The sequence below is a fragment of the Gopherus evgoodei genome, chromosome 7 (genome assembly GCF_007399415.2).
Source record: "Gopherus evgoodei ecotype Sinaloan lineage chromosome 7, rGopEvg1_v1.p, whole genome shotgun sequence".
Lineage (NCBI taxonomy): Eukaryota > Metazoa > Chordata > Testudines > Testudinidae > Gopherus > Gopherus evgoodei.
In genome coordinates this window covers 129,908,346-129,934,393 of record NC_044328.1, presented here as the reverse complement: position 1 = coordinate 129,934,393, position 26,048 = coordinate 129,908,346, and the positions used below count along the sequence as shown (strand labels likewise).

The window sequence follows — 26,048 nt, the reverse complement described above, 5'->3', positions numbered from 1 at the left end:
AATGGAAGTCCAGGCCCCAAAGAGCTCACAGCATAATTTTGTACCCGATAGGTGAGGCAAATAAGAGGGAAGGGTAAGGAAAATCATAGCATGCAGTTACATAGCTTAGCTCTTGGTTCCAGATGGCTTCAGATTGTCAAACCTTTAAAATAAATTTGATGCCCCTGACTAATGTGTTCCATGGCCGTCATTGGTTCCCTGATTTCTTCTAAACATCCTAGAAGTGGGATTTAGGGGAGGAGAGAGTGGTGGCCTAGTAGATGAACTCATGTGAGGAGTTCCATGCAGTCCCTTATGCTGGGAAAGAATCATGTGGATGTTTATGGAACAAGCAGAGAAATGGCCGTTCAAGGCTAGTAGAATTGGTAGAGCAATGGGGTGGGTGCAGTCTGGTAACAGGAGCAGACAAGTGTGGAGGGACAGAGTTGTAAAGGCCTTGAAGATGAGGAGAAGTTTCAGTTTGGTGCAGTGCGGAGCCAGTAGAGGGATTGGAGGATGGGGGGTGACATAGGTTCATAAGTGTAGGGTTGAAAGGGACCTTGAGGTCATCGAGTCCATCTGCCTCAGCAAGAGGGGGCAAGTAAAGCTAGACCATTCTGGACACTCGTTTGTCTAACCCGTTATTAAAAATCTCCAACAAGGGGGATTCAGCAACCTTCCTTGGTAACCTGTTACTGTATGTAACTGTCTTTGTAGTTAAAAAGATTTTCCTACTATGTAATCCGAGTATCCAACGTGGCCAATGACAGGCCTGGAAGAGTATTTCTAGCTGTTAAAATCAGAAGAATTGAATCTTAGATTCCTGTCGGTCCTGAGACTGACTCTCTGGGGATACTAGCAGAAGGAGTTAGCATGGACTCTTGGGCTTCTTCCAGACACTGTGATGAAATGTAACGTCATCAGCGTGTCTGTGTGAAGTTGCTTCTCCTCAACAAGGGATAGGTGTCTTAGTGCATAGGTGAACCTTACACTGATACCTTGGGGTAGTTTTGACTCCATAACTTTAGGAGAAAGAGGAAGGTAGGATTCTTTTTTCCTAAACTAAAAATCAAGATTGTTCTTTGGGTATAAACCTTTCCTTGCATTATTTCAAACCAAGAGCATGCAATATGTTGTGTAAATGCCTAAGAACCCAAAAATGAAATTGAGTGCGGTGTTCTAGTCTAAGCAGAGTTAACTGGAAATGACAAACAAGTAACTAGACTCTCAAAATTCCTCCAGTTCTGAAAATCTGTGGCAAAGGTTACTTAGTTAGGAAAACATCAAAAAGCCATTTTTAACCTAAGTGTCCCTTTCATTTAAACCACCACGTGTTTGACGTCTGCGGTTCCTTCCAACGTGATACCCATTCATTAGTGTCAAGTATCGGGGTACTCATGTTAGTCTGTAACCACAAAAACGAGGAGTCCAGTGGCACCTTAAAGACAAACCGATTTCTTTGGGCATAAGCTTTCATGGGTAAAAAAACCTTCTTCTTCAGACGCATGGACTTTCCATTAATTAGTGCTTCTCTTAGTCTCAAGGTTAAGTAAGTAGACCTCAGTTTTTACGTATAAACACTGTACCCCTCCTTTAAGAGAGTTATCCTGATTTACTTTAGTTAGTGCCCATTGTGTGTGAAGTGATATGATGATTTTGGGGAACTGAGTGGAAACAAAACCTATTGCCTCATTCTTGAAGCATCCTACAGATGAAGAGATTTGTTAGCCAAATGTTTGCATTTGGTAACAAGGTGAATATTAAAGAGTGTTAACACAAGCATTATGATTAAGGCTACGTTTTAGTCACAGGTATTTTTAGTAAAAGTCATGGACAGGTCACGAGCAGTTTTTTTAAAAAAAAAAAAAAAAAAAAAACCAACAAAAAACAGCCAAGAAAACCCCATGGCCTGTGATTAAAATTTGGGGGCCCAGGAACCCCACTGAGGCTGGGCGGGTGATGGCGCACGGCCCAGGACCCCCACTGGCTCTCTACCTGGCTCCGCACCTCCCTTCCCTACAGCAGCAGTTAAGGCACAGGATAGGATGAGGGGACACTGGGTGGTGCTTACCTGGAGGGCTCCCCAGAAACGGCAATATCCCATCACTCAGCTGCTAGGCAGAGGTGTGACCAGGCAGCTCTGTGCATGGCCTGCACCCAGAGTGCCAGCTTCACAGCGCATGGCAGTGGGGCACCGCAGCCAGTGGGAACTATGAAGCCGGAGCTCTGGGTGGAGGCAGCTCAAAGAGCTGCATGGCCATGCCCCCAGGTAAGCACCACCCAGTGCCCCCTCATCCTATCACATGCCCCTTTCCCCCCCTCTCACCTGAACTCTGCTGCGGGGATGGGGCCCAAGACTGCCCATGGGGCTGCCTGAGCCACACCTGGTGCAGGGGCTGCTGCAGAGGTTACAGAAAGTCACAGAATCCGTGACCTCCATGATAAACTTGCAGCCTTAATTATGATTGATGTTTGCATCAGGTTGTAACCTTATGTTGATTTGCTGTGAGGTAGGCTGGATCTCTAATGGTGCACATTCTGTCAGTGCTGACAATTCTTGGGATGCCCGATGTCTGTTTTATAGACTGGAGTAGTTTGGGAAGTGGTGTGTGATACAGTTTGTGAATTTCTTCAGTTTAGAGGTGCAATGAATTGTGCTGAGGAAATCCAGCATTCACTCTGCCTTCCCTTTGTCAGGTAGCTTTGACATCTCCTTGGGCAAGATGCTTCTCTATCTTTTCCTATACTTCCTCTAGGATCTTGTTGATCAAGATTAGTATAACAAATTAATACAAAAGTGAGCACATCAGAGAGTTCTAGAATATAGACATCTATGAGATCTGTTCATGGCCTCACCATTGAACTAAAGTTCTTGTGTTTGAGCACTAACCATTGAATTTTTGCTGTTACAGGTACAAGTCCAGGTCCAGCAGTCCCCACAACAGGTCTCTGCCCAGCAGCTCTCTCCCCAGCTCACTGTCCACCAAGCCTCAGAGCAGCCAATACAGGTCCAAGTTCAGATCCAAGGCCAGGCACAGCAGCAGGCGTCCCAGACAATACAGAGTCAGTCTCTTCAGAGCCCTAGCCCATCTCAGCTGCAAGCGGCTCAAATCCAGGTGCAGCATGTACAGACTGCCCAACAGATCCAGGCCACTGAGATCCAGGAGGAACACATACAGCACCAGCAGATCCAGGCCCAGCTTGTGTCTGGACAGGCCATTGCTGGTGGCCAACAGATCCAGATCCAGACAGTTGGGGCACTGTCACCTCCGCCTTCTCAGCAGGGCTCACCACGGGAAGGCGAACGGCGGATCAGCACCGCTAGTGTCCTTCAGCCAGTGAAGAAGCGTAAAGTAGATATGCCTATTACTGTGTCATATGCTATTTCAGGGCAGCCAGTTGCCACAGTGTTGGCCATTCCTCAAGGCCAGCAGCAGAGTTATGTATCTTTAAGGCCGGACTTATTAACAGTGGACAGTGCGCACCTATACAGTGCCACTGGGACCATTACTAGCCCCACTGGAGAGACTTGGACCATCCCTGTTTACTCAGCTCAGCCACGTGGTGACCTTCAACAGCAAAATATAACCCACATTGCCATCCCCCAGGAGGCCTACAATGCTGTCCACGTCAGTGGCTCGCCAACAACACTGGCTGCTGTGAAGCTAGAGGATGACAAGGATAAGATGGTGGGAGGTGCATCTGTAGTGAAAAACTCCCAGGAGGAAGTGGTGCAAACTATCGCTAACTCGCTCTTTCCAGCACAGTTCATGAATGGCAACATCCACATTCCAGTGGCAGTACAGGCCGTGGCAGGGACGTACCAGAATACAGCTCAGACAGTGCACATATGGGACCCACAGCAGCAACAGCAGCCCACACCCCAAGAGCAGGGGCAGCAGCAGCAGCTACAAGTGACTTGTTCTGTGAGTAAAACTGCTTCTGTTACGCAGGCCCTTGATTTTAATAGGTGACAGAGTCTTGTGGCACCTTATAGACTAACAGAAGTATTGGAGCATGAGCTTTCATGGGTGCGTCTGACGAAGAAGGTATTCACCCACGACAGTTTATGCTCCAATACGTCTGTTAGTCTATCAGGTGCCACAGGAATCTGTCACTTTTTACAGATCCAGACTAACGCGGCTACCCCTCTGATACTTGATTTTAATGACATGTTGATGGGGGTGAAGGGAGAGAGGCTGTCTGTCAGGTATCCTGTGCTTCACAGGATCCTTCTATATAATACTTGTCTGCATTCCAATAATCTACGCATGACACTGAGCATTTGACCAGTCACAGCTGTACATCTGTGTGTCGTCAGTCACTTTGGACAGGGGTATCATTATGAGGGGCAAGAATCAGAAGGTGAAACTGCTGTTCTGTCCTCTAGTGTAAATGAGGCAGTATACTTGTAGCAAATTTTATGATAGCAGGTATTTTAAATACTTCAGTACTCTCCTGTGCTGAGTTAATGTTCTGAGCTGTTCTTGTTACTTATTGGAATAGAGCCCTCGTGAGTGGAACTAAGGGGATGCAGCAGATGCTAGCCACTTCACCAGTCGCTTTGAATCATTCCGCTCAGAGTAGCATGAGACTCTTGACAGAAAGCTGAGGGTTTGTCAGCTGATGGAACACATCTCATTGATGATCAGATGTACCAGTCTGTCTCTGCTGTTTCTAGTAAATGCCTGGTGTGCAGGAATACAGACATAATATGAATGAGTACTGGAAACTAATTTAAATAGCATCTTTTTTTAGTGTGCTTGGTGTACACAATGGCCAAATATATTGCTGTCTTTACAGGGAAATAGGTAACTTAGGGGCAAACCTCTTTAAAAACGTTTTACATTTTAGCTTTTTTAAATTTCATAAATCTATTTGTATGTAAATGTCTGTTACTACACACATAGGCAATGTCAGCTCTGAACATTGTGCTAGTCCACAAGAACAAGAAAGTGACTAGTATGTCACCTACGGAATTTCAAAACCCCTGCCAAAAAATCCACCGGCATAAATGTTTTTAGCAAAGATTTTTTAAAAACTTAAGATGCTAGTAGCAAAAGCAAGGAAGCATTATTTAAAAAATAATTTCAACTTGATTGTGACCTTAGTTCCATAATGCACGTGGTGGTGGGAGTATCCTCTCTTGCTAGGTGTCAGACTAGTAGCCATATGCCTCTCTCGTTTTCATAGGATGAAATCCAGGCTCTGTTGAAATAAATGGGAGTTTTTTCCACTAACTGCAGTGAAGCAATGATTTCACCCATAGGTTTTAAGGTCAGAAGGGATAATTTTAATTAATCCTTATCTGACATCCTGCATAACACAGGCCATAGATTTTCACCAAGTGATTCCTACATCAGTCCTATAACTTCTGGTTGAGGTAGAGAGTATCTTTTTTTTAAATCAAGACTGGACATTCTTTTAAAGAACCCACAACATTTTGGAGTAAGTTCTAGTGGTTAATTACCCTCATTAAAACCTGCCTTATTTCTGGTCTAAATTTGTTTAACTTCAGCTTCTAGCCATTGGATGTTTTGCCTTCATCTGCTAGATTAGAGCCCTCTGATATCAAATCTCCCCCAGCCTCCCTTATAGGTTGGTATTTTAAGAGGTGACTTGATCATGGTCTAACCTTCTCTTGGAGAAACTAGATAGCTTGATCTGCTTTAGCCTCTCACTGTAAGGCAGATTTTTCCAGACCTCTAGTCATTCTCGTAGCTCTCACCTGAACTCTGTCCTATTTGTTGTCATCTTTTGGAAGTGTGAACCCAAGAACTGGAAGCAGTATTTCAGTAATGGTCAGACTAACCCCTCATACAGGAGTAATAACACCTCCCTACTTCTGCTTAGCATTCCCCTGCGCAGCAGTACAGCACACCTATTGCACCTTCTTGGTCTGCTGGGGAGTAGTGTGTTTTGTAGTGCCAGGAATATCTAGGTAAATTGGAATTCAGTCTTCCATTTTAGAGGAAAGGTGATAAAGCTGCCAGGGTAACTAAACCTCTGTCCTTCTGGGCCTGTCTCTGTGCCCACCTGTAGAGTTATCCTATTGGATTATTACTGAAAAGGAAAGGATGGGTCCTTCTGACCCTCATTGCTGCTGTAGGAGTTTGACTTGCTACTGCTGTGGAATGAGCTTCTCAAAACCCAGAGCTTTTCCCAGTACTTTGTACTCCCCATTCACCTGCTGCTGCTGCTGCAGCATTGATATGCCTCCCACCCCCCTGTATCCATCTAGCTGCTGGCAGTCTGGACAGGTATGTTGTTCATGAGTAAGGAAAAGTAGAAGCATGTCAATCAGTTCACTGCACTGGGAATTGCTTCTCCAGCCCAATTGCCAGTCTTTAGACCAGTGGTCCCCAACCTTTTTCGTCTGGCAGGCGCCAGATGACGAGCCACGGAGGATGGTGGTGGCGGACGAGCAGCTGGTGAAATGCCGCCAACAAGCGGTGTCATACAGAGGTGTCACTGCCGAAATTCGGCAGCATTTTTGCGGCGACGCCTCTGGATGCTGCTGCTTGTCAGCGGCAAGTGGCATCATCCAGGGGCATCACCGCCAAAATTGGGCGGCATTTCGGCAGATGCTTGTCTGCCGGCCAATACACGGGCACACTTGGACGCCATGGCGCCCACCGGGGCGTCTGCGGGCACCGCGTTGGGGACCCCTGCCTTCGACAGAGTGATTGTGAGGTACTCACAGGAAGATAGGCAGTGCTCTTCTTGTGCTAGACTAAGTGTCAGTGAAAGTTTTGTCATTTCATGGGGAGCAAGGAGACAGCATTCAAGAAGAGTTGGTCTGCAAATGTGGGGCCATGCTTCACCCCGGGCTCTGTCATTCCCCAAGACAGTTGTTTTTGTCAAGTTAAGCTTCATCCCTGTCTGCCCTGATGGTAAAAGCAAAGCCCCTTCAATTCAAGGACTTGGTCTCAGATTCTGCCCTCGTTCCACTTTCTGTAATATAGGAGCTGATGTGTAAACAGCCACACGCGAGTAATGCAGGAGAGCTGACAGTGGGATGCACTCAGTTTGTGTCTAAAAACCTCAATAGGGTTTGAGCCTTCAGCAGACTTGCTTTTCATTGGTCAGTAATGCTGTGGACTTCTTCCTTGTAAACCTTGCATTGTCTTCACCATAGTTCTGTGGGGCTTCAGCGGAAGAAGACTTCCAAAGGAATGTACTTACACAAACATATATTGAGTGATATATTTATTTTATTTATTTATTGGGTGATACCAAATCAAGCAATTTATGATCTTAATTGTAGCAGCTCTTCCATTTTGGAGGGAGGCGTGTGGCTCCCCTTTTTGTTTAACTTGCCTTTTACCTTCTCTAATGGGAGTGGATGTGAAAAGTGGGCCCTGTATTGGCTAAGAATCCCTCACTTGTAAATTTTCAAGGTAAGTGAAATGCGAATACAGCCCTTAATCAAACGAACAATTAAAGCTTTGTCTTAATCCCATTAGCTTTCAGTTCAGGTAAATACAGAAGCTCTGTATGAGGAGGCGGAAGTGTAGAAGGGGATTAAGTGTATCCCTTCCTGTACAGCGCGTAAAGAACTGATCAGCCTGCATAGGTCGTGCTGCATGAACAGGTTGGAGTGATTGCACAGCGGACACCATGTTGTGAAATAATGTCTGCAGCTTGAGGTGACAAAGCTTTGACTCTGGGGCCCTGTTGTCATGGGAAGGTTCCTCTTGCAGTGTTTTTGTTAAACTTCCCAATAGATAATGTGACAGAGACATTTTCCAGAATATTTGCATAGATTAGCAACTAGTTTTTCAGTAGGTTTGGAGCAGTATACAGAATTTTTGGTGAAATTGACTGGCATTTTAGTATTGGTGATTTGAGCAATCACCAAATATGAAAAAACCTATTCATAAGGGAACAATATGTAATTCTGAGACACTTGGCAATTGACAGAGCAAATGGAGATCTTCACATTCTCTGCCTTTTTAAAGAGGGACTGTATTAAAGGTGGTAGATATCACTATGTAGATTGCATGGTATCTCTGTTCTCTAGCTGCTCCTTCATGTAAATAGATGAAACTGACATTTACAAGCATCCTATCCTTGTAGGATAAGGATGCAGTAGGCTATCAGCAGGACCCCACAGTGTGCACATATGTAGTAACCTACCCAGAGCCTGGCTTATCTAGTGGTATGTTGCTCACCTGGGATTATAATAGTGTTGCAACTGTTGTTTTTTGTATATTAATTGCTTCAGAATCCATTGTGAGTGGCCCTTCTTAGAGTAGGGTGAGTCTTCGTGTCTTTAAATGGCAATGTTGGGATAAGTGCCTTTTTATGAAAGTTCATTTATTAGCCTAATTGCCATTGACTCTACTAGCAACTGTAGAACACAGCTGGTAAAGTGGAGAGAAGGTGCCCTTCTGATAGAATAGAACTAACTCAAAAGTATGTTTTTGTTTTTTTTAAAGTGTTGCCACCTTGCTACTGTCTGCCACTAGAGGCCAGCCTTTGTCTCTAAAAGCTCCAAATACCTGGCTCCTGAGACCAATCTTCAGCGTGCATTGTATTGCTGTTAACTCTATATCTAATACAATGGCTTTTGAAACACTGTTGAAGCTAATTTTCCCTTGTCAACCAAGGAAAAAGTGGTGAAGCTAATGTGACCTGATAAATCAATAGATTCACCCATTCTATTCATGAATACAGGAAAAAAATTACTCTGAGATGTTCTGTGTCCTATAAAGTTCTTTACCTTTGAAAATTTGCCTCTGCGTGCACGCGTAAGTAAAATATAAATGGTCTTCATGACCTGGATGAATGGCTGGGAACACTTCTGGAAAATTTTGCAATACTGTGTTTAAACTACCCATATTGAATGGACTGGAGGCTTTTCAAAATGCCTGCCTGCAGTGAAAATGTAGCTGATCTTGGGGATCAAAGAATATTTTGGATTGTTCATGCATGATCACTGTTATGACATTAAAGTCCTCCTTTTAGGTTCATATATCATGCCTGTTACTGAGATACGAGTGAGTTACTATTCATCATGGCAACGTTTACTACTGGGAGTGGGGAGATGGTACTACAAGACCAGAAAAATGAGGCAAAAAAGACGTGTCCTATTTTGGCTGACCTGTTGCACCTCGAAGGAGATGTGACTAGAAGTGGTTTTCTTTCCTAGGCTCAAACTGTTCAGGTAGCTGAAGTGGAGCCACAGCCACAGCCTCAGCCTTCACCTGAACTCCTGCTTCCGAATTCTCTGAAGCCAGAAGAAGGGCTTGAAGTGTGGAAAAGCTGGGCACAGACCAAGAATGCAGAGCTGGAAAAGGAGTCTCAGAACAGGCTAGCTCCTATTGGCAGTAAGTGTCATGGGAGGGAGTTGTCTGGCATGGTATGTTTTACTCCATGTGTGCACCACTAGAAATTTGGTTTCAAGTAGGGATCAGGTAGCAAATGAAACAAGACTATGCCTGGTTCAGACTAGAGCTACCTATCTAGTTTTCTTGAGCTCCAAATCTCTCTCAACCCTTCCATCTACCCTGATTTTGAGGATCATTTTCCTTTTCAGCAGAACCACTGCAATGTTCCATCCCTTTTGTTAGGAAAACTCCCTCCTGGTTTGAGTGGTGATTGTAGTTTGGGATCGCAAGTTCAGTTTGTCACAGTGTAATGGTTAGGCCTGGCAGAATTGAACTTATGTCTCTATAAAACTTCAAAAGGATGATATTATTGTAAAGTATTTTCCCCTAATTTTATCTTAATTTTCACAGTTATAAGAAATCCTGGGGAGCACAGCCTATAATTATTTAATGACAGTAGTCATTTGAGATTCAAAAAAATACCTTTTACAACTGTTAAACACAAATTTTCAGCATCACATGCTAAAGCATACACGCATAAATATACTTAATCAAACTCTAAGTACTCAAAGTATGAAATGCTGCTTATCTGTAAATTTCAATGATTATCAGTGGAAATATTTTTTCATTAGTTTATCTGTGTACAGTGAAATCGACACTTACTGATTTTTACCAAATAAAAATCTAATCCTTCCAAGTCTAGGAATGGATTGTCTTTGCCAGCTGCATCATGAAACATTCCAAGAAGTATTTGTGTTCCATATTGAGCTACCAGCTCAGGTGGCCGCAGAAAAGGCCATGTGATGGATGAGTGCCAGTTACAGGAACAAAATAGCCCCATACACCAGCTACTTAATGAATCAGCAAATGCTGGTACAGTTTTGTTCTGGCTTTCCCATTGCTGCAGGAAAAATGTTTCATTGCAGAGAATGGAGAAGGAGATGGTCTCCATATAGAATGGGTGGTGGTATCAGTTTTCTCCAAATGTCTTTCCCTGCTTCTTTGAGTTGATTTATGAATGCTTAAGGTCTCCTTTGCTCCCGCTGTTAATCTTATAGTGGAGAGTATGAGGTGCTAAAGGAGCTGTTTGGAAGTGGGCAAGCATATTGGGAGGGAGGAGTGGACAGTGGTGAAATGGAAGATTATGCTTGAAAAACTGTGGCGGGGAGGGTGTGTGGTGTCGTCATGACATTTTGCTGTGCAGGACGCCAGTTGCTGAGATTCCAGGAAGATCTCATCTCCTCTGCTGTGGCTGAGTTGAATTATGGGCTATGCTTGATGACGCGAGAAGCTCGCAATGGTGAAGGCGAACCATACGATCCAGATGTACTCTACTATATCTTCCTATGTATTCAGAAGGTAGGAGCGGAAAGCCCTCATATCTTATTTTATGTTGTGTGAACACAACAAAACCATGCATATGCTGTGATCAGACAGTATTTGTAGATAGCTTTCTCTGTGTAAGACCAAGAAGGGGTGGCCAACCTGAGCCCGAGAAGGTGCCAGAATTTACCAATGTACATTTCCAAAGAGCCACTTCCAGTGCCTCCCACCCATCAGTGCCTTCCCTTCCTCCCTCCCTGCAACTCCAGGTCAGCTGTTCAGTGGCATGCAGGAGGCTCTGAGGGGGAGGGAGAGGAGCGAGGGCATGGCAGGCTCAGGGGAGGGCGTGGGAAGGCGTGCAGTGGGGGCAGGGCTTGTGGCAGAGCAGTCAGCATCCCCCAGCATGTTGGAAAGTTGGCATCTGTAGCTCCAGTGCCGGAGTCAGTGCCTATACAAGGAGCCACAGGTTGGTCAGCCCTGACCCAGAATGAGGGTGGCAGTTGCTGTTAATATCAAGTTCTCCAGCTTTGTTTTATATATGGAAAAGTGAATGAATTAGGGAAACTACTTCTGTGATTGCTGACAGAACATGCAGCTTTAAGAATGGACAGTTTGAGACCTTAATTAGTAGACAGATTTTTTAAAGGGATACTAGCCTGCAATTAGAAACAAAATAGTTCCTATTAACTAAATGGAAATAACATGGTGAGAATTTAATGGGGAAGTTTTCTTTTCCCAAGAAAAGTGTAATGTTCTAGATCAGTCTGTCCTGCTTAAAATCAGTTTCAGCTTGACTTGCCTGAAATGTGAATGAAGGCCTATTACTTGGTGTAGAGAAGAGAGAATCTGGGTTCGCAACAGTATTTTCTTTATTCAATAATGTGAGAGGCTACTTGTACCCTAAAGAAACAATCCCAGTGCACGCAGGGCAAGAATTAAAATGTAAACTTCAAATAAACTCCTCCTTTTGCAAATAAAAAGCTAAGGGCCAGCTACCTTGGCTTTTAAGACTCTTCTTCTTCTTTGTTATCCACTCATACAGCAGTAATTACAATTATTCCTGCATCAGTACAGGGGTATTTGTACTCTCCCAGGTGTACCCTATGGAACCTCTCCAGCAAACAATCCCTACAGTAAAGCAGGAAATGCATAAACCTGACTAGTGCCTGGGCCCTGAGCCTGGGAGGGGGCTCACTCAATCCCAAAGAGAGAGCTACTCTGGTAGGAGCTTGCTTGATGCTGTTATATTGGACTATGTTGTGACTGTCTCTTTTGCAGTATCTCTTTGAAAATGGACGAGTAGATGACATTTTCTCGGATCTCTATTATATACGGTTTACCGAGTGGTTACATGAAGTTCTCAAGGATGTACAGCCCCGGGTCACCCCTCTTGGTAAGAGCTTTTTTTCTGCTTTAGGAAGAGGCCTCTCGGACATGGTAGGGTGGGGTGGGATGCAAGCAAGATTTAAGCATGCTGGTGTCATCTTTCTGAAAGCTGTGACTAGAAACTGATCTGAAGAAGCACTTGAGCAGAGGAACATCCCTTAACTTTCACGGAGCTGGGGAGGGAAGTTCTCCAGAGCTGGCAATAAGTACAAATATTTCAGAGGGTTTTGTGCACCAGACTCCAGTCCTGACTTCTGTTTTAAGGGTTTAGTTAGGCTTGATTCTGTGCACCATTTAACTTACTCTGTAAGGGGTTCGGAGAACTTGTTAATTTTTAGGATATTGGGAGTGTAGGGTTGATGCAAAGTAATGCATTTATCAAAACAGAATCCCAACTATACATATAAAATGATGGGATCTAAATTAGCTGTTATCACTCAGGAGAGAGATCTAGGAGTCCTAGTAGTTAGTTCTCTGAAAACATCCACTCAATGTGCAGTGGCAGTCAAAAAAGCGAACAGAATGTTGGGAGGCATTGAGAGGGATAGATAATAAGACAGCAATATGATATATTCTGCTATATAAATCCTTGGTATACCCGTGTCTTGAATACTGCATGCAGATGTGGTTGTCCCATCTCAAGAAGGATATATTGGAATTGGAAAATGTTCAGAAAAGGGCGACAGAAATGATTAGGGGTATGGAAGAACTTCCATATGAGGAGAGAGTAATAAGAATGGAACTTTTTAGCTTGGAAAAGGGACGACTAAGGTGGGATATGATAGAGGTCTGTAAAATCAAGACTGGTGTGGAGAAAGTAAATGTTTACTCCTTCTCAGAACACAAGACCTAGAGGTCACCAAAGGAAATTAATTGGCAGAGGGCTTAAAACAAACAAAAGGAAGTATTTCTTCACACAATACACAGTCAACCTGTGGAACTCCTTGCCAGGGGATGTTGTGAAGGCCAAGACTGTAACAGGATTCAAAAAAGAACTAGAGAAGTTCATGGAGGATAGGACCATCAATGGCTATTAGCCAGGATGGGCAGGGATGGTGTCCCTGGTCTCTGTTTGCCAGAAGCTGGGAATGGGCAACAGGGGATGGATTACTTGAGGATTACCTGTTCTGTTCATTCCCTCTGGGGCACCTGGCATGGGCCACTGTCAGAAGACAGGATACTGGACTAAACGGACCTTTGGTCTGAGCCAGTATGGCCATTATGATGTTCTTATACTACCTCTTAGTGGCTTACCTTTGGTGTCCATGAGGCAAGCGATCTCATTTGAATTGGCAATGCATTTTGCTTTCAGTGTTCTGTGCCACTGATGAGAGACTAGAGCAGCTTCAAGTGATAAAACCAGAGATTTGCCCTAAGGCGTGGCTTGTTCTGAACTTTAGTGCATTTTGGAATCCATTTGTGGGTGCTTTTAGCAGAGCCTTGGAGATGTTCAGCCAAAAACTTCTGAACATTAACCCTTTATTCAGAGTAGGGTTGGGATGTGTGTGGGCTTCGCTCTGCACATGTTGAGTGTCTGATAAAGGAACAGACCTTGCATGATCAAATTAGGCTAGTGCTGCAGTATTACATCTACTCAGATGAAAACAAAAGGCTCACATTTTCAGGGGACAAATTTGTTTCTTCAGATTTTTATTTCCCTTGCTCTTAGTTTGCTCTGATCATCTGTCAGTCCGTCTTACATTTGTGTTCAGATACTTCTGCTTAAGTAGTGTGGTGGATTTCAGATCTTTTTTTTTTCCCTCTGCCTGTTTGATTTATGCTTTGTTTTCTATGCGTTTGTGTGAACTCTGGAGTTCATACTGTTTGTTGTGTTGCTGTGCATCTAGGTGTTTGGAGTGTAGAACTGTTCTTCTGCACAAGGGGAAATCAAGAGTACACATATCCAAATAGTGTGTTTGACCCTGTACATTGACTGAAGATGCACATAGGGCCAACAGCTCAATTTGTTCCATTCCATCAGCTTGCTTATTAAAGGTTGATATCAAAATGAGTAACTGTGAAATGGGAGAATGAATCTGTTTTCTCTTCCTCAAGGAACCTTTTTCTAGTGCGTATCCCTGGAAGTGCCTCTTGTGTTCATATTGTAACTACCGAGGTGGGTGATGCTGACTTCTGATTGTTTCAGGTTATGTCCTCCCCAGCCATGTCACAGAAGAGATGCTGTGGGAGTGCAAGCAGCTGGGAGCTCACTCCCCTTCCACCTTGCTCACTACACTGATGTTTTTTAACACAAAGTAAGTATTTATTTGAGGTAGTTGATTTAATGGCCAAGGAACTTACAGCATCCTTGACAGGACAGACAGGAAATTGTATTGGACTAAGTGTGGTCACTGCTTTTTAATGGTTAGGGACATGGGAGCAAATCCCAGAGCAGTCCCTTTACACACACAATTGTATGCAGTAAAACAAGGAAGTGAACTAACACAGAGAAACCTGAACTTGCCTCTGCCTTTTCTTGTGTTATGCTGCTCAGAATGCCACCTGACTTCCAGAGGCTGGTTTGAATCCTGGCTGGCTCATAGCAAGTAAAGATCACCACTTCACTGTCAGATGAAAGGCTGCGTAAGGCTTTGTTTGCCCCATAAATGTCCTGTGTCCTATTCTCACTGTTTAGGTACTTCCTCTTGAAAACGGTAGACCAGCATATGAAGTTGGCCTTCTCCAAGGTCTTGAGGCAGACAAAGAAGAACCCTTCCAATCCCAAGGATAAGAGCACGAGTATCCGGTACCTGAAGGCACTTGGCATACACCAGACAGGCCAGAAAGGTAGAGTGTACATCAGGAGAGGAGAAGCAAGCCTTCTTGAGAATGTCTCAGATTGACAGACCTGGTCTGTACTAGTCTTATAAAGAGACTTGCAGATGCCTTCAGGCGGGGTGCAAGAAACCAGTGTCTTTGACAGAAAGATCCTCCCCCAGTAGCTTGATCAGAGATGAAGCACGTCTCTGTGTTTTGTGAGTGTGTGATGCCTTCTGACATAACGTAGAGTGGCTGGAAGCTGATATTTATCTGAGGCACACAGGCCCCCCCATCGGAAGAGTTGGGTATCAGTTTCCAGTCTCATTCTCCCAGGCAGAGGCATTGTTGTGATGCCAGGGCATCTGAGCAGGTAGAGGAGTAGGAGTGGAGCGTGTTCTCTTCTCTCAATGGAAGCACTTGACTCCTGGGAACATTCATGGAGTTGAGGGGTAGAATGTGGCCTGCTGACGTAAGCTTCCACTGGCTCAGGTGCTGGCGTTCCATGTAACCAGACTTCCTGCCTTTCGGGGTTATCGCTAGATGGTGGGTTAATGAGTGGGGTGGGGTGATAAAGCAGGCAGCCAAACGCAATACCTGGAGGTTTCTGGCTGCTGACAAGTGAGCTGTGCTTTGGGGCAGCGATCTGGCTCCTTTTACCTTTCCTGCAGCTGGTAACTTGATGTGTGATGACAGGATTTACAAACATTGAGGCTGCATGACGTTGCTGATTTTATTACCTACTATTGTTCTACTACGAACAGTTTCCTGTACTCAGTTTGACACACTGTGGTTTTGCGGGGGGGTTTGGTTTGCAGTTACAGATGACATGTATGCAGAGCAGACTGAGAATCCAGAGAACCCCCTGCGGTGCCCCATAAAGCTCTATGACTTCTACCTCTTCAAATGGTGAGAGCCCCTGTCACGTGGGGGTGCTTATCCTCTGTAAATGTGTACCTAGATTGCATTTTAGAGCTGCAGAAAGATAGCTAGCTTTGCCTTTGGGACTGTAGTTCTCTCTCCTCCAAAGCAGTTTACTTTGTATGTTAAATACATTAACTAGGATGGGGACTTCAGCAGAGGTGCATGCCCATAATAGAGGGTAAACTTTGATCCAGGGTTGCATTAAAAAAAATTCACTAAAGCCTTGTTTTGCTCAATTGTTGTAAGTGTTTATCCCAGGCTTTACTTATATAGACGTCAGAGCAGTTGAGCTTGTGCACTGGCCCCCTAGCCCACATGTGCACTGACAGTACATCTGATGGTAGTGCCCTCTGCTTTGGATGAGATGTTGAGAGACCCAGGTGGTGGCAGCCACAGAAATGGAAGTTTGTTTTGAATATTAGAGATGACCAAGGTCTCTTAGTAGCTGAATTGCTTCTTCATGGACAGCACCACAACTAGCTTTACTGAAGTGAAAATGGAGTCTGAGAAGAAAACTTGACTCTCTTAAAGGCTAAATGGGAACCTTTGGTACCCAAGTGAAAGGAGTTTAATCTTTCCTAGCGAATATAGGTCCATGTGATAACTGGCGGAGGGGAGGGAAAGGCGGCTCTTTATTGTTAGCCTGGACTCATTCCGGTGGCTGAATGAGTCATTAAGACACAATTCCCCTCTTTCCCCTAGAGGAGAACGGTCTAGGGCTAGGTGGGACCCATTGGTAGGAGAAGCTTGCCCTACCATTGCCCATCATTGTGGCTGTGTTTCCATGGCTCTCCTAGTCCTTGCACCTTTCATCAGCCCAACATTCACTGTAAGGATTCTTAAAGGCCCAGGGTGAATAGGGTGAGGTTACCTGTTCCAGGACATGTTACTAGCCTGCCTGGTTCTGATTTTGTTTCCCTCCTTGCAGCCCCCAGAGTGTGAAAGGCCGGAATGACACCTTTTACTTAACTCCGGAGCCGGTGGTAGCCCCCAACAGCCCGATCTGGTATTCCATCCAGCCAATCAGCAGAGAGCAGATGGAGCAGATGCTCACTCGGATCCTGGTGATACGAGAGATTCAGGAAGCGATTGCTGTGGCTAATGCCAGCACCATGCACTAAGGCATCTTTCCCAGCTCAGAAGGGGGTGGGGGGGATGCTGATGAGCAAGGATAAATTGTACAGACTTTTACACTAAAGGAGATGCCTACATTTTGTTTTTTATTGGTGTAGTTATGAAGCCCTTTTAGGCTTCTTCTGTTTAAAAGAATCTAAAAGGAAAACCTGCCCATTGTGTATCCTACCAAACACACTGAGCTGTTAGAACCATTGGAGGCTGCATTTCTCTGCCAGCTCAGAGCTGTTGAAACTGCTGGTTGACTTTGGTTTTTTATGATGTAGAAAACAGAACATGAGCTATGGGATTGGCCTGGATGGCTGGGGCCTCTGACGCCTCCTCAGAGCACATGCAGCCTGGAGAGCGCAGAATGATGGATGGACGGACCTGCTCAGCCAGCCAAGGAGAGGCAGGTGTCTCTCCTTTGTGCTCAGACATTAATTTGCTGTTGTCCTGGGAGGAGGAGGAGGAGGAGGAGGAGAGTGAACTGCAATTATGATTTCTAAAAATCAATTTCTATTCAGACCTTTAAGTGACATTTTTAGATGTTAAAAGTAAAAAAAACAAAAAAAACTTTACCACACTCTTCTTTTTTTGGCCTGACATTGAGGCCTTAAACCTTGAGGCTCCTGTGCCTGATGGAGTTCTTGTACCATACACTTGTGTATCATATAAAGATACCCCCATTTCTCTTATGTATTCTTACTCTAGGTGTTTGTTAAGAATGACGAGCACGTCTTTTCAACACGCCATTGAACAGTGTCTCTTTATTTGGGGAGGAGCGCAAGAGCTGCAAGAGGGAGCATTTTTAAAAGATCAGTGTAATTGGGTTGTTCTCATCCCCACACATATGCTTTTCAGTGTGATTTTTTTTGTTTGTTTTTTTTTCCCCCTGGACCCTTTTTCCCACCCCGCCAAACTTTGAAGGTCTGAAGGAATTCACTCCTGTTAGGATGTCCAGGTCCTTCTTTAGTGTTGCACATTGGGTCAGCTTTTTTCTTCAGTGTAATAACTTACCGTTGAGAGAAACCAGTTTGCTGATAGAACTTTGTGTCCAGCTGGGAACGTGGGATTTGTTATTGCACCAGATCAGCTTATTGGTCCATCCAGACCAGTGTCCTATCTGCAGCAGAGGTCAGTGTGTGGGGCTTTAGGCACAGGCAATGCCTGCCCCAGCCACAAAGTACCTGACCAGTGGCTGGAGGGTTAGGGGAGAAAATGCTTTTCAGGCTGTATGGCTGGCTGGCTGGCTCGCCTATCAGTATCATAGTTGTATAGTTTCAAGAGTTGTCAGGGGTCGTAATTCTTTTTTTAAATCAGACCCACAGCACTTGCCTCATTGTATCTTCAATGGCTGCTGTATTTTGACAACATAACATTTCTGGTGGCTTCCAAAGAGAACAGATTGTCCGCTGTGCTTGAAATGGGAGCTCCCGCTAGCGAGGCTTGAGGTTACTGAGCTGCCAGTTTCTTGGACGTGAGGAGGTGACACTTCTTCAATCTGCCTTCCCCTCTTCTCCCTCTATTGCAGCCCTGTAAATGGAAGCTCCTCCATTACTGTATGAGAGAGTCTTGAGGCTTCCATTTGTCATCTCCTTCCATTTGCAAGCAAAGTGTGTCCTCCCTCTGATCTGTACATGTGCACCAAGGATAGAATATACCTCTAAATCAGGACTGGCCATACTGTTACCTGCCCGTGTGCCGTCCTATTTGATGTGGAGGTATGTCCAGTGAAGACTTCTGGTCCTGGCGTGTCATACTTGAGCTTGATGGAAGGCTCCTTGTATCAAACACTCAGAATGCAGATATGCCTGAGAATGTGAAAGTGAGGAGGGATTTGCCCCTGAAGAGAACTTTTTAAAAGCCTAACTTGGTAAGAAATGTTTGGATAACTGCTGCAGGAGGTCGTGCATCCCCTGTGCAGTGGGTTTGATGCTACCTTGCTCCCTCTGTTCCTTACCAACATCAACACCCAGAGTGGTGATCTAAGCAAAGTCCACTGACTTAGCTCAAGTCCCGCTTCGACTGCTGGTAGTATCTGGCTGATACTCTAGTCCATGTGGGGCAGGAAAAGAGAATGGAGACAGGTGGAGGGTAAAGCTGCCATCATACCCTCAGCTAAGTGCAGCAATCGGGAGTATCAGCAGCACTTTTCCTCTGTGTCCATGTCAGAAACACTTCTTGGTTTGGCTACTGTCAGATGCTATAACCTTGTCACTGTGTTCCAATGACTGTAGTTCTCTCCAAGCTCCAGTTCAATTATTTAAGGACATAGTTATGGGCCAGGTAGCCATTGCTCTGCTCAAGGGAGCAGAGACGCATGTGTGTTGTGCTAAGGGTGTCTGGGCCTGCATGGAGCTAATATCTAGATCACTTGGGTAAACAGCTGCTCTGAATGTTGGATGTGAGAGGGGAGCATCCTGCCTTGCTCAGAAAGCAAGTGACCCTGAGAAATAAGCATGTGCAGGCTAAACACCCATCCTCAAGTCGCTGTGCCCTGGAATGCCACATATGAAACTAAATCCAGCCTTCCCAGAGGTCAGAGTGGGGCCCATCCACTGTTAATTAAATCCTGAAAGCAACCTGAAAATGGAAGCTGGCTGGCTATTCTTTCCTCCGCCAAGTACTAAGTGGATGGAATGGTTTGAGATGTGGCTTCACATAATGTTTTTGTGTAAGTATAAACTTGCCAGAGCTTGAAATGGTTTGGCAGATGGACAAGACCCAGCAGTGGAATAACAAGGGATTAAGGTTGAGTTGGGGCACACTGGCAGAGCTGGTGGTGAAGCTGTGCGCTATGTTGCTTACAAATGTACTTGAGTCTCATGTATTTATTGCTGTTCACTTGCTACTGTAAAGAGCAAATGAATCAAAAAATGTAAGTGGTGGAGAGTCAAGTAATTCTTTAGGGTCTCCACTTAGCCTAGAGAAGCACAACTCACTTTAACAGGATTGGGAGTTTCGCAGGTGCAGAGGGCCCCATAAACCCCTCTGTCTTTATTGGGTTTGCCCTAGCAAACAGTGAGGATTTTCCATCCCTGTCCTGTCTTTTTGATTTCTCCTGTGTATGGAAGATGAAGGTGCTGACCTGAAGATGCAGTGTTCTGTACTGTCTGGTATCAAAATGTCTGATACCAGTTTTATTTCTTAGGAGACTATCCAATATACTGTGCTTTACAGATGACTTCACAGAACTTGTTTCTAGTCTGCATGGCTCTATGAAACCAGTTTAAAATGTCTGCAATATTTCTGGAGTTTAAATCCTGTATTCTCTGATTAGAGTGATCTGACCTTTCCTTTCTAGTAAGGTCACCCTAAAGCCTTATTTTTAAGGACTCCTGGAAGGAACTCTACCCAGATTAGGCAACAGTGCTCTGTTGGCCTAGGGTCTTACCCAGGTCATTGGCAAATATGCTCCTGGTTAAATGATGTAAAATAGCTCTCTTTAACAGGGTTTTCTATATTCAGTTTGTTTCCACTCCCTGCTTGAGTTTCAGTGATGGACATGCCACCTAACACCTCTTGAGTATCAAACATCTTGCTGCTGTTCATATTTAACCCAGAACTCACTCCCTTCCTTTGCCTTGTATGTGAAAGTGATACAGGGTTAGCCTGGTCTGTTCTATCTCAGCTTGGTTAGTTATTTAGTCTGAGGCCCCCCTGCATTTTGTTTTTTAATTGTTCTGTGCCCATCTGTCTCCACAGAAAGTGTAGCATGATTGAACATGGCAGCTTTGTGAAGCTTCTTGTGTTCTAACCTCTGACCTCCATGTATTGTCCTGTGTCTCATGAAATTGCAATATAACTGCTCTCCTACAGGACACTTACAGTCTGTTACATAGACTTGGTGTCCACTGTGCCATCATGTCCTTATTTCCTTTTTTTGGCGGTGATGGTCACTACTGTAGAATTGGAATGACCAAAGCAGTGGAGGACAGCCTGTGGGAAAAGATCACCCCTTGCCCCTTCCTGCAGAGGTAGGGAGGAAGAGGACAATCTAAGTGTAACTTAATATAGTTCCTTCATTTTCTAATTTCTTGATTCCTAGACTCCCGTATTTCTGGGAGGAGGTAGTCTCCTGTATGTCTGAAGCTGTTTCCAAAGCATGCTGCCTTGGCCTGATTCATTGTGGGAGCTAGAACTTCCATTTTAGGAACTGAAAGTGACTCTAAACAGGACTCCTGCCATGCACCGATCCTCACAGGGTGGAAATGAGACAGATTGCTCCAACCTAGGAGAGAACAAGTCCATTTGCCCTGGTCAACTTGGAATTGAACAAAAGCTGTGTCCACCACCCCAAGTTCTCTATCTGTCGCTAAATAAAAGAGGTGACAATGCCTGAAAAGAGCCCTTTTCCGTCTGTATGGGACAGAGGGTTTTACTGCTAATGTTCTAGCTTCCCTTCTGTTGCTGTACTGTCTGAGGAGTTGCATGATGGCTGCACACTAGGTGTAACCTGTTTAATAATGAAATGGTTAATCTTAACATTCTGACTTCACCATTAAAATGGGATAGAAACTGCTACAGCCTCTGATGTGGGGCCCTTCTCCCAGCTGTGCATCCTGAGCTGCTAGGTTCCAACAGCAGCCTAGAGATTTTTTTCTTTCCCCAGATGTTTTAAGGAATGCACCTTGCCCCATCATTTCAGCCTGTTCTGTTTTATTGGAGCCAGTGCATAGAAAACATCCAAGCTATTGCTGACAACACTAACAAACATCTTCCTACTGTAAGGAGCATTTCAAACCACTTCCAGGAAAGAACTGTTAATGTCCTGGGAGTGGGGGATATTAAGCTGCCAAAAGACATGGGAAGCAATGGCTGTGGCACTCTGCCTGTCAATCCCTTCCTCCAGTGTGGCTCTGGCACAGCTCTCAGCACTGCAGTAGACACTTTTGCCCATATGGCCCTGTGCGCAGCAGCCAAGTTTCCAGTTGCCTGCTTCCATCTGTTCTTGCTACTGAGTTAATCAGGAGGGTTAGGGCAGGACTTAGCCCAGCATAAAGCAGGAATAAACTGGGTCTTGGTCTCTAATGAGGGAATGTAAGAAAAGAACAGGGTGGGTAGGGGATGCATCTCACTAAGTAGTTCAAGTTGCAGCCCAGATCCTTTTTTGGTAATGGTGCAGCCTGCATGCCAGAAATGTCTTGTCCATCCTCCCTCATCGAATCCTAATCTGAACAGCATATGTCATTGCCATCCCGCAAAGTGACCTTCCAGCTCTCCAGTAGCTTTTGCCCCCTGTGAGTTATTCACACTGCAAATCATTTTAAAGAGATGAACTCAACTATTTTTTTAATTTAACTTTACTCTTATACCCTCTGATCTTTGTAATCCCCTTGGAAATGAAATGTCTTTCCCTGCAGCCTTTGTAGTCTGTTTGACAACCATTAAACCTTGCCTTGTGTTTCTAATGGAACAGACGCTAACTTGCCTGTTTGTTTACTACTCTGTGCTCTAGTTATCACTGCTGAGGTTAGCATAAATGTGCCTTGCATTGGAATAGAGCAGCTGTACCACCATCGTCCTTTCCTTTAAAATAAACAAAAGATCTTAAGCAGGCAATACATCCTCACTTCTGGCACTCTTACAGTAGGCAACATTTATTGTTGGTGGAATGTGTCACTTTTTTTTTTTAAAAAAGAAAAACATGTCTAAATGCTCTTCTGCCTGAGTGCTGAGTCAGCCCAACTGGAACAACTGCCTTAATATCGCTACTCTAAGCCACTTGTGGTATGTCAGTCAGGACATCAAATCCTAAACTGCTAGCACCTTATCTCCTTCAGTGTAGTCCAAGAAAATTCTAAATAGGTGGAAATCAGCATGCGGGTGTATGAATTCTGTAACTCTACCTATAACCAGGAAACAATGCACAGATGTATAAAATCACAGCCAGGGATGTTATGAAACCCAAGGGCCATATTTCTCTTTAACAGTTGCCATCCTACAACACAAACTGAAAACTTAATATTGCACAACTGGAAACAGTATTAACTCCAAGGCTGAAGAAAAGGAGTTTAATTTTCCTTCTCTCTCTTGAATGAAATGATACTGCTCTGAGTACTAGGTACAGCTAGCACAGAGTGTGCTGTACCTATTAAGGAAAATTGGGAGTCACTGAAAGAAAACTGCAGTGGTCAATTTCTGTAGTGACTACAGCCTTAAGTTATAAGAGCAGCTTAACAAAACAGTCACGGAGACACCATGCAATATCTAGTATAAAAGATGTGGTGCTGCCCTTAAGTATCAAGTTACTGGAATAAAGTAAACAACCAAAAGTTAAACTAAACTGTTACCCCAATGACAGGCTATAGGCTGGGAGAGCCCTGCTGCGCTGTCATCAGAAGAATCCTATCCAGTCCTAACCAGTTTTATGTGGTAGCAAAGGGAGTGGGACTTTCAAAATGGTTCAGTACCCAAAGTGTTGAGCTTTCTTGAAAATTTGGCCTCAAAAGAGGCACCCTCTGTTGATTGAAACTGAAGAATATGAAACTTTTTGTGATTATTTTTCATAAAGAAACAGACAATGCAAAGTCCAAAAAGGTGCATGACTTAGTTGTATATGTTTTCAAATACCCCACCCTTCACAGGATCTCCAACAGAATTACCCAACTATTCAATTTTACAACTCACTGCAAGACCAAACAATACTACATAGCCATGTTTGGGCAAGACGTGACAGTTATGAAACAGAAAACCTACACGAATAGGAGGCGAAGGGGTTAGGTGAAATGGAAGTCTGGTGGTGATTGAGCCATCTCTGTTGGGTTTTTTTGGTTTGTTTTTTATTTTATTTTTTTTATCCAAATGTATCTAGAAATGGGGTCAACATTTCTTCAGCTGCCAACTCATGCAGGTCTAAATACCACTTCAAAGGAGGGTGTAAAATTGGATAATCTGCTCCCTACATTAGCTCTTATTCTTTTAAAGCCTAAAGTATGAGTTTTAATATCCCTTCCAAAATATACCCTAAGTAGACATTATGTATATAAATGTCTGTCCCTTTTGGCATCTTCAGCTCTTGACCTCAATGGCTGCCCGTGGCACAAAGTTCCACAGCATTTCAAACTGTGTAACTGACACTGTTCCTTTTATCCAGTTTGTTTCCCACCTTTTTAATTGTATGCGCTCTTTTAAGATGCAGGCAGAACAGAAGTTTCTTATTTTATAGAATTTTATTGTGTCCCCTCTTATTGCTCTGGTTTCTAAGGTAACAATCCCAAACTCCATTCATCTCTATTCATGAGAGAATTTCCCTAGGCCCTTGATCATCCTCAGTGCTTCTCCAAACATCTGTAATATCCTGTCTGAGATGGGGTGACCAATCCTGCACACACAATCTGGCTGAGGCTGTGCTATTGAGTATATAATGGTGTATTCTCCACCTCATTCCTTAGGCATCCTAAAATCTTTGGGTTTTTTTAGCACAGCTGTACAATGAGCTGTGTACTATGATATCCAGGTTCTTTTACTGTGTTAATACAGCTTACAGAGGTCTAAATTAACTGTAAGAGTACTTCATTTCCCCCTCCAATGTGCACTGTCTTGTAGTTACATGCATTGACTTTCATTTGCCATCATGTTGCCCATTCACCAAGTTTATTTAGGACTCACTGTAGTTTCTCACTCTCCTCTGTCCTGACTAACCTAAATTACTTTGTCATCTGTAAATGTTGCTACTTCATTACTCACCATCCTTTCCAGATCATTAAGAAAAATATTGAACAACATGGAACCTGCCACGAAACCTAGAGGCCTGTGCTGTTAACCTTTTGTCAGGATGAATATTGACCATTTAATTTGTTTTGTTTCCTAGCCAGCTTTTGATCCATGACAATAGTTTGTCTCTCACCCTATGACCACTTCATAGGCTCTGGGGTGGGACTTCATCAAAGGCATTTTGGAAATCCAAAAAAATTATGTAAACAGGTTCTCCCTTAGCCACTACAACATTGACACAGAGAATTCTGAGAGATTACTGAAACAACATTTTCCTTTGCAGAAATCATACTGATTAGATCCTCTCATGATGTTTCAGGTGTTTTGTTCTGCTTTTAATTATAATTTAAACTGATTTTTCCAGGTATACATTGTAAAGTTCACTAGTCTTGTTCCCAGGATCACTGCTCAAGACTTTTAAAAAAATATTGGTACAACATTTGCTATTCTCTAATCCTCTGCAATCATTGCTGTTTTTAATGAGAAACTGCATATACACTTCTATCCCTATATAATGCTGTCCTCAGCAGCCGAAACATCTTACGGTGTTATAAGTGAAACTGTGTCATATCGAACATACTTTGATCCACCAGTGTGCAGCCCTGCCCCTGGAGCGCTACTTTACCCATGTTCTATCAGGTGTATTTTGTTAGCAGTTCAGCTATTTCATACCTACGTTCCTTCATAACTCTTGGATACACTGTCTGGGCCTGGTTACCCATTGGGTTATCAATTTGCTTGAGCACCTCACCTGAGTCGCTGAGGGCACTTCATCTTTATTACCAGAGAAGAGCAGGGCCCAGGGATGGATTTCCCCAGCATTTCTGGCAGTGAAGACTGAGGTAAAATAATTAAATTTCTCAGTGGTGTCCTACTGTCCTTATCGTCCTCACTGATCCCTTTTTCTCGCTAGTGCTTCAATGGACTTAGCTCTTCTTTCGCACTCTTCCTGTTCTGTTATAGTTTAAAAAAACGTGGAGGCCGTTGGCATCTTCAAGCCTACCAGAGTTATTTGGGCATCAGCTTTCCTGGGTAAAACCCCTGCTTCAGACACAGATGAGGTGGGTTTTCTACCGCACTAAGCCGGGCAGTGTGCACGGTACTGCTGGACTCCGCCCTGTCCGCACAGCAGGCGGAGACCTGGGACTCTCCCGTGCGGGTTGGGCTTTCAAGCCGGGGCTGTCTGAGCTCTAAAATCCATTGTGGCCCCTGCACATTCCCTGTCTCACCTGCCGTGGCCCCCGGGGCCTTCTCCCCCCGGGGCTCTGCCGGGAACACGCCCCGCGGGCCGGGGGGGGCTGGACCCTTCTCCGCCCGGGGCCGGGGGGCTCTGCCGGGAACACGCCCCGCGGGCCGGGGGGGGGGCTGGACCCTTCTCCCCCCCGGGGCTCTGCCGGGAACACGGCGGCCCCCCCGGACACGTGTCGGGGCCCGCGGGGGGGGGGGTGGCCGGCTCGAGGGAGCTCGCTGGGGCGGGGCTGCTGTCCGCGCTCGGCCCCCGTAGGGGGCGGGGCC

General features: G+C 44.6%; 1 protein-coding gene across 3 annotated transcripts in view; it reads left to right on the top strand.

The window, feature by feature from the left end:
* Nucleotides 1-17,567, top strand: part of QRICH1 (glutamine rich 1) — a 28,835-nt gene extending 11,268 nt beyond the window's left edge. For all 3 annotated transcript variants that reach the window (XM_030568210.1, XM_030568208.1, XM_030568209.1), the window contains 8 exons: nucleotides 2,892-3,905; nucleotides 9,134-9,311; nucleotides 10,516-10,670; nucleotides 11,913-12,027; nucleotides 14,167-14,275; nucleotides 14,656-14,807; nucleotides 15,596-15,686; nucleotides 16,630-17,567. In XM_030568210.1, coding sequence (XP_030424070.1) covers nucleotides 2,892-3,905; nucleotides 9,134-9,311; nucleotides 10,516-10,670; nucleotides 11,913-12,027; nucleotides 14,167-14,275; nucleotides 14,656-14,807; nucleotides 15,596-15,686; nucleotides 16,630-16,822 — 2,007 coding nt within the window. In that variant the 3' untranslated portion in view covers nucleotides 16,823-17,567. The remainder of the gene's footprint in view (nucleotides 1-2,891; nucleotides 3,906-9,133; nucleotides 9,312-10,515; nucleotides 10,671-11,912; nucleotides 12,028-14,166; nucleotides 14,276-14,655; nucleotides 14,808-15,595; nucleotides 15,687-16,629) is intronic.
* The last annotated feature ends 8,481 nt before the right edge of the window (nucleotides 17,568-26,048 follow it).